We start from the raw sequence: 12,786 nt of genomic DNA, 5'->3' as shown, positions 1-12,786 counted from the left end.
AAGTTGTGTCCATAATTTGTAAAATGGCTTCAAATGACTTCTACTGAGCGTATTTTACAGATTCCACCGCATATAGCTATATTTTACGTTTTAAGACTCACGCTGAATATTCAGGAAGTCTTGTTTTTGAGTTGGTGACGAGTCCGTACGTGACGTCACTAAAGGACCGCCCCTGACCGTAAAAAAGACGCATTGTAGCGGTCCTTCCATCACGTCAATGTATTTTGCTGTACTTGTTTGGTCTGAGGACACCGTGTTGCACCCAAAAGCCGCCAGAAGAGGGCGTCCAAGCTCCATATAAGGAATTTATCAGCCTGTGGAAAAAGAGGTGGCCACAGGAGGTCGCCATTTTGTGCCTCTTTTTCGTAGCCGTGCGTCGCTTGCTTCGTTTAGTCCGATCGCCGTCAGATATGTCGTGAAAGAGTCATACCAGCGGGACAACGGGACTGGTGGCTCACCGGGGAGCGCGAGGAACGAGGGGAGGGGAGCTGTGTAGAAGTCCATCTTCGTCGCCAATGTTGCGTCCAGAGGAATGAGAGGAGAAGAGTTGCTTTGTCAAAGTCTTTATTGTGCCACCATGTTAGTCTACCTGCGGTCGTGACGTCACCGCTGCTCTTTGACCTGTTGCAACATCCTGTAGCAGTGTGACATATGCTACACGGTTGTCGTTTGATTAATGACCAAAAACATGTAAAATTATGTGAAAAACATTATTATTATTAATAATAATTACATGTTTTACATTCAATTATTGTTCCAGCAATAAATAAATAACATGAATAAATGAAAACAGGCTGATTCTTTGTGGTTTAACCAATTTAATTAAAACAGTTTTGATATCACTATTTCCAAATGTCGAAGCCTGAAAATTGAAGCAAACGATTAAGTTGAGGTATAAACATTTCTGCATCGGGGGCCATTTTGTTTTCCACAGTGACGGATATTCAGAGCTATTTAGCTGGCTACCTAACTAGCACTTTATCTGCTCTCTATTTGCTATCTAGCTGGCTCGTTAGCTATTTAGCTAGCTATCTATTAGCTATCTAGCTGGCTAGCTAGATAGCTATTAGCTGTCTGTTAGCTATCTATTAGCTAGCTACCTTTCTATCAAATAATAATAATCATCATAATACATTTCATTTCTAAATTATGTTGAGTGAACGCGGGCGTGTGTGGCTGCCGCTGCTTACCCACAGAAAAACTTATCCTGTGAGCGTTTTTTTTTTTTTTTTTTTTTTTTTTTTAAGGGGGAATGGCTATTCTTTTCTTGTGAAAACAGCTGGGAAAAATATGGGCAGTACAAGCGTTACATAGCAAACAACAGGCACAAACAAAGTAACGTGAGAACATCATATCCTCACAGCTCTTTTGATGTGATTTAAAAAAAATGGCGCTTGGCACTTCACCGACTTTCGTAACCGACACTCTTGTTGCTGCCTCGGTGCTATGCTGATAACTAAAGACGAAGAAAAAAAAAAAAAAAACGGAAGCGGAATAGAGAATGCGGTGGCCGTTATGAAAAGGCCACACCCATGTGGCAGAGATCATATTCTCGGTTGGTCTTTGCATCAAGGGCCGTCTAGTTTTACAGCTCCCCCTACGACTGTTGCCACAATACACCACCGTGTGAAAAAAGGATTATTATTATTATTATATAGAAACGTAGCTAGCTAATAGATAGCTAACGAGCCAGCTAGATAGCAAATAAAGTGCTAGCTAGGTAGCCAGCTAAATAGCTCTGAATATCCGTCACCGTGGAAAACAAAATGGCCGCCGATGCAGAAATGTTTATACTTCAACTTCATCGTTTGAGAGCCAAAGAATAGAATTCCTTATCTCAATTTTCAAGCTTCGACATTTGGAAATAGTTATATCAAAACTGTTTTAATTAAATTGGTTAAACCACAAATAATCAGCTTGTTTTTATTTCTTTATTTATGTTATTTATTTATTGCTGTAACAGCCATCGGGATTTTGGCCTGTTTTACTGTCGCTTCTTCTCTCTTCTTGCTTGGTGGCATCCTGTCAGATTTTTCTCATGTTAAACATATAGCACGATCAATTATGACAGATGTTGTTTTTGATTGTTTTTGAAATTACACCATTTATAAATACGTGTTGAAAAGCTGCAGTGGAACAAACTAGTCTTCTTGTATAAAGGCGCTGGTACTAGAAAGAAAAGGTTGAATTGAGATATTGAAAAACAAAAATAAAAGGCATTTATACTGTGGAAGTCAAGGCTCATGTTGCACTATTGTTTGGTGGGTTCACCTCACACGCCCCTTTGGGTGACTTTATAAATGGAGTCATATGTGGGAAGGGTGGAAGACAGAAAAGATTTACAGGTGAGAATGCAGCATGTTTTTTTTATTATTATCTTGATTATTATTATTATTATTATTAGTGATCGTAGGGTTAATTATTTATAAACATAATATTACAGTAGGTATGGAAAATAATCATAGCACAAGAAGTCTTTATATTTTTTAGGAAAACAATTACATTCTTGTGAAATTACGAATTGTAATATTTGGTAATACATATATACATACAGTACATATGTATACAAGGTCACTTTACAGTCACAGGATACGTTTTTCTGTGGGTGAGCAGCGGCAGCCACATGTGCCAGCGTTCACTCAACCGGGAATAACTCAAATAGATCAAGTTAGCTAGCGAGCTAATAGATAACTAATAGATAGCAAGCTAGCTAATTACAAATGTTGGTAAATAAGCATTTTGACAATGAAGATAGTAGAAAGTACGGGTGTTCATTTTTGGTGATGTAATACAGAAAAAGTTAAAAAAATGTAAGTCAGGCATCGATACCTGCAAAATCAAATTTGAAAAATAAAAAATAAACTAGTGGTATCAAAATCCAGTATCATTAGAAATGGAAGACTTGCTTGCGGGTTAAGTGAACGTTGGGGTGTGTGGCTGCCGCTGCTCACCCACAGACAATGTGTGATTGTTAAGTGAACTTGAGAGTTTTGAAAGGCGCTTATAAATGATTATTATTATTATTATTATTATTATGATTACATAGCTAGCAAATAGATACCTAATAGGTAGAGAATAGATAGCTAATACCTAGCTAATAGATATCTAATAGCGAGCTAGCTACATAGCTAATAGATACAGTCTTACATACGTATGCAATGTATACGTATGTACTGTATGTATATATGTATTACCAAATATTACAATTTGTAATTTCACAAGAATGTAATTGTATGTGTATATATACTATACATATACATACACATACACACACACACACACACACACACACACACACATACGTTTTTGCGACATAGTTGGGACAAATAGACTTTTTTTTCTCATAAATGATGACTTTTCCCCCCAACAGCTGGCTACTGAGGTTTGCACTCCACTAGTTGTTTTTCCACGTGTCACTGTCATTTCTTGTCTGTCCAGAAAAATGTGGCTGGTTCTGCTTGTGTGCCAACTTAGTCTGTTAGGGGCCCGGGCTCAGATCCCAGCTGAGTGCCTGACGAGTGTCACAAACAGACCACCAGGTAAGTACAGTGATACCTCGGTTTACGAACCCCTTGCCTTACGAACTTTTCGGTTTACGAACGTTACATTTATGAAATTTTTACCTTGGCATACGAACTATTTCTCGGCATACACACGGAGCTGCCACAATGAGTGAATGTGTCGTTCACGAACGAGCCCCTTCTCCTAACAACAAAATGGCAGCCGACTGTTTTTGTCCTCTATTCCCCGCCCCCAGTCTTCGGTTAAAGTCACGTGATTGGTCAAGAACGCAGCAGTGAGGGGAGGTGGTTTAAACATTAAAGAAACAGGCAGACGACAGTGAGATAGTTTGATAGTTCAAAGGCTGGGTGTAGACTGCAAGGTTAAAATATCCCATCAATCAGGCTCCACAAACAAGCCATCTGTACACTCGATGCAAAAAAGCTATCCACTCAGCTAAACAGAACACAATTTATGAGGAACTAGATAAAATTATCGCAGAGAAAGCACCTACAAGGGATCATTTCTCAAGATGGTGAAAGGACAAGGTTACGTTCCTCATCAAGTGTTTAATGTTGATGAAACCGGCCACTCCATTCCATCAAGCCATCAACGACCATCCCAAAGGTAAATAAAATGACTTTATTATAAAGTACAGTTTATTTATTTAATTATAATACCATAGAGCATTTATTATACATAAAATAAGGCATATTTTGTGTAGATTTAAGGCTTATAAAATGAGAAAGTAGAAAATTATGTTTTATGGGGACCTGGGAACGGATTATTCTCATTTTAATGGTTTCCTATGGGAAATTATTTTTTGGGATACACAATTTTCACCTTACACACTCTGTCTGGGAACCAATTAAGTTTGTAAGCCAAGGTATCACTGTATATATATATCTATGTACGGGTGTCTACTCTGTTCACATTTTCTTTGTGCGGTGAGAAAGTTTGTGTTTGTTTCAGAAAATTCTGACATCATGGTATACTGCGGCACGGAGGACATGGATCTAAGCATCTTCCTTTGCCCCGTGTACCAAGCTCTGTACAACGAGTCCCTCCTGGTACTCAATAACGAGTTGAATAACGCCAAATGCTTCGGCGCGGCAGACTTCGCCGTGGATCCGCCCGTCTTAAAATTCACTTTCCCCATCAACGAAAGCGCCATGTCGTCTTGCGGGAATGATTTTAACGTAGGAATGTCACGTCGTTCCCTTTGCGCTAAAGGTCAATGATTTGATTGTCGGCTTTCTCTGAAGATCATCAATAAGGTGGGCACCGGAGTATTCGCTGACTTCTCTAACGTCCAATATGTCAACATTTCCGGCACCGTCAACTCCATTGACCCGTCGCCCGGTGTGGTCACCTACAGGCCGCAGCTCGTCTACATGTTCTCCTGCCTCTACCCCATGCAATATATCATTAATAACACTGAACTGGGCGTGTGAGTAGGACGTGTCTTGGAACTGTGCAACTTTTGTGAATCTCTCCGTCACGTTTGTTGTTTAAATGATTGACAGAGCTGGTGTGAACGTGGCCATTAAAGACAACAATGGCAGCTTCATCAGCACGTTGAGCTTGGAGTTATATGAGGTCAGAGGGGATCTGTGAAACTCCCAATCAGTTTTTCTACGTCACTTCTTGCATTCATTAACTTTGATCGATTCTTGCTGTAATATTTTAACTTTTGGTACTCTGACTATAAGTGGATTTTTTTTTCTGATTGATCAGGACGATCAATTTCAAAACGCTCTTACCATCCCAACCACGGGACTCCAACTGAAGACCAAAATCTACGTCGCCGTCCGAGCCACCAATTTAACAGACAGGTAGGTTGCCTGTCATTTTCACAACGCTTTCATGTTAAAGACAACTGCGGATCTGTTTGAAAGATTCAACGTGCTGCTGGATCGATGCTACGCCACCACAAGCCCCTTCCCGGATTTCGATTCCTTCTATGACCTTTTTATCGGGTGAGCAAACAACGGGTTTACGCATTCGGATCACCCCCCGTTCACCTGATTTGTCTTCCCCAGCTGTACACGCGACGAGCAGACCCAGGTCATACTGAACGGCGAATCCCAGGTGGCGCATTTTTCCTTTGAAGCCTTTCGATTCGTGGAGCACAAGAATCGAACTGTGTCCACGTTCTACCTACACTGTGTGACGAGGCTGTGCGAAGTGTCCGCCTGTGAGGCTCTCAAACCGGTGAGCCTCATCATGCAACTTGTCCATGAGGCCTGTTGAGTAACATATCGATAAATGAGCAAGCACACATGGCGTGGGCGCACTTTCACTTTTTTTTTTTTGCGCGCATTGATCTTTTCTTCCGTGGTAATGGAGCAGTTTCCTTTACTTCCTGAATGATAGTGGTCGAGTGCTGAAAGCTTATTCTCCATTAATCAGTCGGAAGCGTTCGAGCTAACGCGGTCCGACGGAATGGTGAACATATGGCGCTATATGATTCGATGTATTTATTTTCTTGTTTATTTATCTGTTTATCCATTTCTCCATGTATTTATTTATTTACATATTTATATGTGCTTTAATTTATTTGCTTGTTTGTTGATCCGTGTGTCCATGTATTTATTTATTTATTTATTTATTTATTTGTTTGTGTATTTATTTCTGCCTTCATTTTTTATTTGTGCATTTATTTATTTATTTATGTGTGCATTTATTTGTGTATTTATTTATTTTTATGTGTGCATTTATTTATTTACTTATTTATTTTTGTATTTGTGCATTTATTTAGTTACTTATTTATTGTGGTTTATTTATTTATTTATCTATTTATTTATTTATTCATCTATGTATTTATTTACCTATATATTTAACGATGTATTTATTTTTGCTTTATTTATTTATTTATATTTTATGTATTTGTGCATTTCTTTATTTGTGCATTTCTTTCTTTATTTAATGCATTTATTATTTATGTGTTAATTTGTTTTTTTTTTATGTACAGTTCTCGTTATATCGATATCGGATATATCGATAGTTTATATCGATTTTTCTATGTTCATGTGTATATCGATAGTTTTATATCGATATTTTTTTATATCGATATAACGAGACTTTACTGTATATATTTGTTCATCTATTTATTTATGTATTTATTTATTTTTTGGTTGAAGAAAATTCCAATTTTGCTCCTGTCGTAGGTCATTCTCCTTGTGTGAAGAATTCAGCCTGGTGGCTAACATACAGATACGCAAATGAGTAGCAATTATGAATAATTTATTTTCTTTGAAGTTCCAATATAAATGTTGCTTTTGTCCCTGAATGAAAATAGTTGTCCAACTCAAAGTAATCAAACTAAAAATATTGCGTTACTTGTCATGGCGAAGATAAACTAGCCGAAGATTTTTACACATTCCGTCCCGCTACATATGCGGCGAACCACATGCAGTAATAAGTAAAATCTCCGAAACCCATAAATATGATCGCTGCAATTTCTCAAATAATTTGACGGCTACCAGTCCTTTTAGTTGGTTGCTACTATACGTCATCATCGTATTTTATCTTAACCGTCAAGTATGGCGTTGAAAATCAAAATGGGAAATTCTTGAAGAATAAAAAGTGCAATTTCTTTGTTTTGTTTGGTTTGAACAGGTCTGTTCAGTTGGCCGCAGAAAAAGAAGAGAGGCTGAGGACATGTTAGCTAACGCCACGGTTACATCGCCGCCCATTATGGTGGGCAGAAAGAGCAGAGGTGTGCATTTCAAATATATTTTCAACCACCCCGCCGAACCCCCTGCACTCACAGACCGCAAAGAAACCAGGTATAACCATTTTTTTTCCCCATTGAGAATCACACACAAAAAAAAAATGGATGGAAGGCCTCACTTCACCCTGTGAAGGTCAACATATGCTAAGTGGGTAAACATATTTAACTCATTCACTGCCATTCCCGAATTTACAGGTAACATCCGACTTACGACCGTGTTCCGTTCCGACCAAACGGCCGTAAGTCGAAATGGTTGTAAGTCGAAATCCATTCAAAATGTTGAATAGAGACTCGGAGGCTAAATGACATGCAAACTCCCCCCCCCCCCCCCCCTCTCTGGTGCCATCATACGGTTGATTGCTGTGCGAGAGTGAGATGATGGTTGGCAAAATTGTCCTACACGTTGCCGGCATGCTAGCGCATTGCGGTGCCAGGCGTAGAATTAAAATAAAAAATAGGATCTGGAGGTCATGGTTGTAAGTATGGGCGGTTGTAAATCAAGCCGGTCGTAAGTCGGATTTTACCTGTATTTGGGTTTTGTTTTTGTCTTGCAGGAGGGGTGCTGATAAAGTGCTGGTTAGACCTCTGACAATGTTTTTCACTCCCACGAGGGGGGAGCATTTGCCTTTTGTACATATTAGCATTTTGTTCCAGCTTTAGCTGCTGTTAAAGCGCTATATGAACCAATATGTACTGTATGTATTGCATTGTATTTTGGACAGCCACCCTCATTTCAAGCTCATAACTCCAGACCCATATAATTTAGAAATTAACTGTTTTATTCGGATGAAAGGTTTCCTATGCTGCTTTCTTTGAATATTTATGTAGTCCTAATAGTCCTCAATATTCTATGGGTATGGAATTTGTGTGAGTGAAAATGACAAAAACCCTGGCACTGGAGTGGGCACATTTTTGTACTTCTGGCAGTGAATGAGTTAAAGAAAAAAAAGTCTTAAATTCTAGGTTGCTGTCCACAAGTGATGAGTGTTTTTATTCATCCTGACAATTGAATCAAACTAAAAGGGAACACAGTTCAGTTATAAACACATTGTGTTTTATGTCATGTCTTTTTTTGTTTGTTTTTCGTTTCAGATTTTCAAACTAACACAGCTTCTTATGGTAAGAATATCTGTTTGTATATGTAAATGCTGTTGATACATTTGTCGATAACTGCTATCCCATAGTTAACAAAAGATAAAAAGGACGAAGATCAAAAACTTTCATTTCGGACGGAAAGCGGGCAAAGTGTTCTACTGTGCTTCCATTTGAAACAGAGGACTCCGGTTTTTTAAGGGTTAATTATTTCATGTGATTTCACTTGCATGATGACCACCGTAAAACTACAAACAAGTATAAAAAAATAGCTATTATATATTTATATATAACACATAAACATTTGAACTCTACATCAATGAAATAAAACGTATGCAATAAAAATCGTACATACCACTTTGCCCGCTTTTGTTCCAAAATGGAAGTTTTGATCTTCGTCCTTGTTATCTTTTGTTAACTATGGGATAGCAGTTATAGACAAATGTATCAACAGCATTGACGCTATTACAGTAAAGTCTCGTTATATCGATATTCAAGGGAGTCCGAAAAAATATCGATATAACCGGGACTATCGATATATCCGACCCTGTTTGCATGAAGTGCGTGCATAGAAATTATCTCCGGGACTATCTCCATATCGATATAACGAGACTTTACTGTATTTGTATGAAGTGGGTTTTCTCCAGTTTCCTCCCACATGCCTAAAAACATGACGGCAGGCTGATTGAACACTAAATTGTCACTAGGTGGCAGTGTGGCGCAGATGGTTGTTTGTCTAAATGTGCCTTGCAATTAGTGTATAACCAGTTCAGGGTGTGTCCCACGCCTACTGCCCGAAGACAGGTTGGATAGGCTCCAGGACCGTCCACGACACAAAAACAAATTTGAAAATGGATGCATGGAGGATTCGAAGCAATATATATATATATTTTTCATTCCTCAGGTGTATCAGCGCGACCCTACAGTGACCGTGTGGTGGCGATCATCATAAATGTCCTCATTTTGGTCGATTTTAGATTCTAAATTCTTTTTTTCTGAATAATTACCACGTCAAAGCTTATTTTTCTTTCTTCCCGAGGACACATTATTCAAAAGCACCTTATTTGTAAATGCAAACTTTATTTAACAGACGCAAATTGAAGAAATGTTTTGTCCGTCTATGTAGTTTAGTGTGAACATCGAACAAAAATATTGTTGCGGTCATATAAGAAGTGATGGCAGTACAGAACCACTAATATACGGTGATACCTCGGTTTACGAACCCCTTGGCTTACAAACTTTTCGGTTTATGAACGTTAAATTTATGAAAATTTTACCTTGGCAGACGAACTTTTTTCGTACACTGAGCTGACTCAATGAGTGATGTGTCATTCGCGAACGAGCCCATTCTAACAACAAAATGGCAGCCGACTGTTTTTGTCCTCTATTCCCCGCCCCCAGTCTTCGTTTAAAGCCATGTGATTGGTCAAGAACGTAGCAGTGAGGGGGGTGGTTTAAACATTAAAGAAACAGGCAGACGACAGTGAGAGAGTTTCAACTTTGATAGTTCAAAGGCAGAGTGTAGACTGCAAGGTTAAAATATCCCATCAATCAGGCTCCACAAACAACCCGCACAAGCCATCTGTACACTTGATGCAAAAAGCTATCAACCCAGCTAAACAGAACACAATTGATGAGGAACTAGATAAAATTATCGCAGAGAAAGCGCCTACAAGGGATCATTCCTCAAGATGGTGAAAGAAGAAGGTTACGTTCCTCATCAAGTGTTTAATGCTGAGGAAACCGGCCACTTCATTCCATCAAGCTATCAACGACCATCACAAAGGTAAATAAAACGACTTTATTACACAGTACAGGTTATTTCTTTAATTATAATACCATAGCACATTTATTATACATAAAATAAGGTATATTTTGTGTAGTCTTAAGGCTTGAAAAATTCGAAAGTAGAAAATTATGTTTTATGGAGACCTGGGAACGGATTATTCTCATTTTAATGGTTTCTTATGGGAAATTAATTTTGGGGATACGCACTTTTCAGCTTACACACTCTGTCTGGGAACCAATTAAGTTCGTAAGCCAAGGTATCACTGTATAAAACCTTTGAACACCCCGACCATATTTTTTTTAAATCCCTTAAAGGAATAGACACTGCTAGGACAGAAAATCATTCTTTTCCAATTTGGTTTATGTATGTATACTTGTAGTTGATAAAAGCTTTAGTAGTCTTTGCGATGCTGTGTCATGAAAGACATTCAGCCAAAGTCATGGTGACTACAACTTTAACAATGTGGACCGTATTTGTTTGCCGCTTTGCACGACCGGTTATCCATTTGCATCAACAAAAAGTGGGACTTTATCCCGAGCTACGGCCACGTTTGTAAAAAGCAAGTTGTTGGCGAGTTGAAAGAATGCCCTCAGTTGCATGTGTGTGAAATTTGCAGTAATTCATAGGCGACAATGATCAAATGTACAAATGGGCCTTTTGTTGGGAGTGAATAACTTGAAGACATTAAAATGACTTTTTTTAAGCTCCGTATGTTCTCGTTTGTTCATCTTCGGCCCGTTTAAAAATGAATCGGAAAAAAAAAATCCCATTAAAAAGTCCCAATGGCTTTTGGCTTGAGGATTTAAAAAAAACGTTACTTTTAAAAGGTAGACGTCAACTTATCTGAAAGCCGCTTTGGTGGAGCTCAACATACGCAACGGCAGCAAGGCTTCTGCCCATTCATTGGGCGACGCCGCCATGCGCGTCCACAGCGCCACTTCATCAGGAGTGGAGTCCATCCAGTCCACCACTGAGCCGTAACTCCTTCCTGAACAGAGATTGAAGCTTTATCGGAAGATTGATTTCATGATTCAGAATAGTTCAAAACATCTGCTGTTCTCATTTTTCAAGTTACACACTGGAGGTGTGTATCCACTAACTTTGCCTAGTATACTGTAAGTAGTACATGTGTAAGGTGAAAAGTGTGTAGCCCAAAAATTAATTTCCCATAGGAAACCAACCAATGAGAATAATCCGTTCCCAGGTCCCCATAAAAATTTTTTTTTTTTACTTTCTAATTTTCTAACCCTTAAAATTAGTTTTTTTTTTTAGATACACACTTTTCGCCTTACACACTCTGTCTGGGAACCAATTAAGTTCGTAAGTTGAGGTCTCACTGTACGTATATATGTAATTATGTATATACGTATTTATCCATTTATTTATTTACTTATTTATTGATTTATTTGTGTACCATGTATTTGTGTACTTATTTATTCATGAACTGGAAAAAAAAGTCGGATCAAGCATTGACATGCGTTTATTTATGTATTTATTTATTTATTTATTTATTTATCCATTTATTTATATACCTATTTATTGATTTATTTGTGTACTTATTTATTTATGAACTGGCAAAAAAAAAGTCGGATCAAGCATTGACATTCGTTCATTCATTTATTTATTTACTAATTTGTTTATTGATTTTTACATTTCCTAAATCTGAAATAGAAGTTGTCAGCGTGTTTTACATCCCCGTTGTGCAATATTTTGCTGCACGGTTAAGTTCCCACACACAAAAGGACGCGATTCATGCTAAGATATCATACCATTCTGTAAGGATGCAAATTCCAAAATATCGTTTTTTAGTTTGTGTTTTTTGTATTTTAGTTTTTCCAATGTTAATTTAAGTAACTTTGGTCGTTTTTGTTCATCAAAAAGAACCTCGACTGTGTTCAAGTGCAGTACCCGTGCCAGCTCCGAGTCGGAGTCCGCCCAGCAGGCTGCTGGCTAGCTTATCCCGGTCCCAGACGCTGAGTTCCACGCAGGCCTCCGCCAGGTCCATCTCCCTGATGCCGTCGTATACCATAGTGTGATTGAACACGGGATCCGCCGTGCCCCTCAGCACGCGCGTCTTCTGACGACTCTTGCGGCTCGTGTCGGGGAGCACAAAACTGGAAAGAGCGCCAGAAAAGGAGTCAATACATTTGGCGATAAAAGATTTCCTTGTTGTGCAGTGCGTACCCTTTCACATAAGGGTCAATGGTGGCTCTGATTAAGGGCAGGCTCCTGCATTCTTTCACCCAAATATGAATCTCTCCTGTGATGGGAGCACCGTTCACTAAAAACAAGAAAGGAAGACATGATTTGAACTGTCACAACGTGCACAAATGATGATAATCTGTAACCCGATAAACTGTCCACTTTTGTAACCGCTGTCCCCAAAAGGGTTAATGTGATTCATACGTGGCCATTTTGAGCCCTAACAAGTGACTATCTTGTCAAAAATGAACCTCTCATCTCCTTAAAGGACAACCGACACCATTTTTTTGTTTCCTGACATCAGAAAAACGTTTTATATCATCTAAAATACCCAAAACATGCAGGCTGATATTTTTAGTCAAATGCAAAACACCAATAAAAATGAGTTAAAGTGTCCCAAAACTACTTCAAAATGACCTCGGAAATGGCGAGTTTCAGAAGGTCCCGTCCCCCTTGTTTGTGACGT

The 12,786-nt window shown here is 38.6% G+C and overlaps 2 protein-coding genes across 6 annotated transcripts in view; one reads left to right on the top strand and one right to left on the bottom strand.

Moving 5' to 3' along the window:
* Window positions 1-3,291: 3,291 nt before the first annotated feature.
* LOC148888641 (zona pellucida-like domain-containing protein 1) lies at window positions 3,292-9,366 on the top strand. Of its 2 annotated transcripts, XM_089013714.1 has the most exons (10): window positions 3,424-3,539; window positions 4,474-4,700; window positions 4,767-4,951; window positions 5,028-5,100; window positions 5,239-5,336; window positions 5,400-5,480; window positions 5,544-5,715; window positions 7,123-7,222; window positions 8,330-8,356; window positions 9,234-9,366. In XM_089013714.1, the coding sequence occupies exons 1-10, from the start codon at window positions 3,443-3,445 to the stop codon at window positions 9,311-9,313; spliced, it is 1,140 nt and encodes a 379-aa protein (XP_088869840.1). In that variant the 5' UTR covers window positions 3,424-3,442; the 3' UTR covers window positions 9,314-9,366. The 2 variants fall into 2 exon arrangements, 1 of the variants encoding a protein (XP_088869840.1); XR_016117157.1 differs by having other exon boundaries at window positions 3,292-3,539; window positions 7,123-8,356; window positions 9,234-9,345.
* The window catches only part of sytl2b (synaptotagmin-like 2b), a 25,349-nt gene continuing 21,493 nt past the window's right edge, over window positions 8,931-12,786 (bottom strand). For all 4 annotated transcript variants that reach the window (XM_089013710.1, XM_089013711.1, XM_089013712.1 and 1 more), the window contains 3 exons: window positions 12,303-12,399; window positions 12,027-12,232; window positions 8,931-11,106 (listed from right to left, as the gene is read on the bottom strand). In XM_089013710.1, the coding sequence (XP_088869836.1) occupies window positions 10,958-11,106; window positions 12,027-12,232; window positions 12,303-12,399 (452 nt within the window). In that variant the 3' untranslated portion in view covers window positions 8,931-10,957. The remainder of the gene's footprint in view (window positions 11,107-12,026; window positions 12,233-12,302; window positions 12,400-12,786) is intronic.

Source organism: Hippocampus bargibanti, linkage group LG14 (assembly GCF_051943395.1).
Source record: "Hippocampus bargibanti isolate YZ-2025 linkage group LG14, ASM5194339v1, whole genome shotgun sequence".
Lineage (NCBI taxonomy): Eukaryota > Metazoa > Chordata > Actinopteri > Syngnathiformes > Syngnathidae > Hippocampus > Hippocampus bargibanti.
This window is presented reverse-complemented; position numbering and strand designations above follow the sequence as displayed.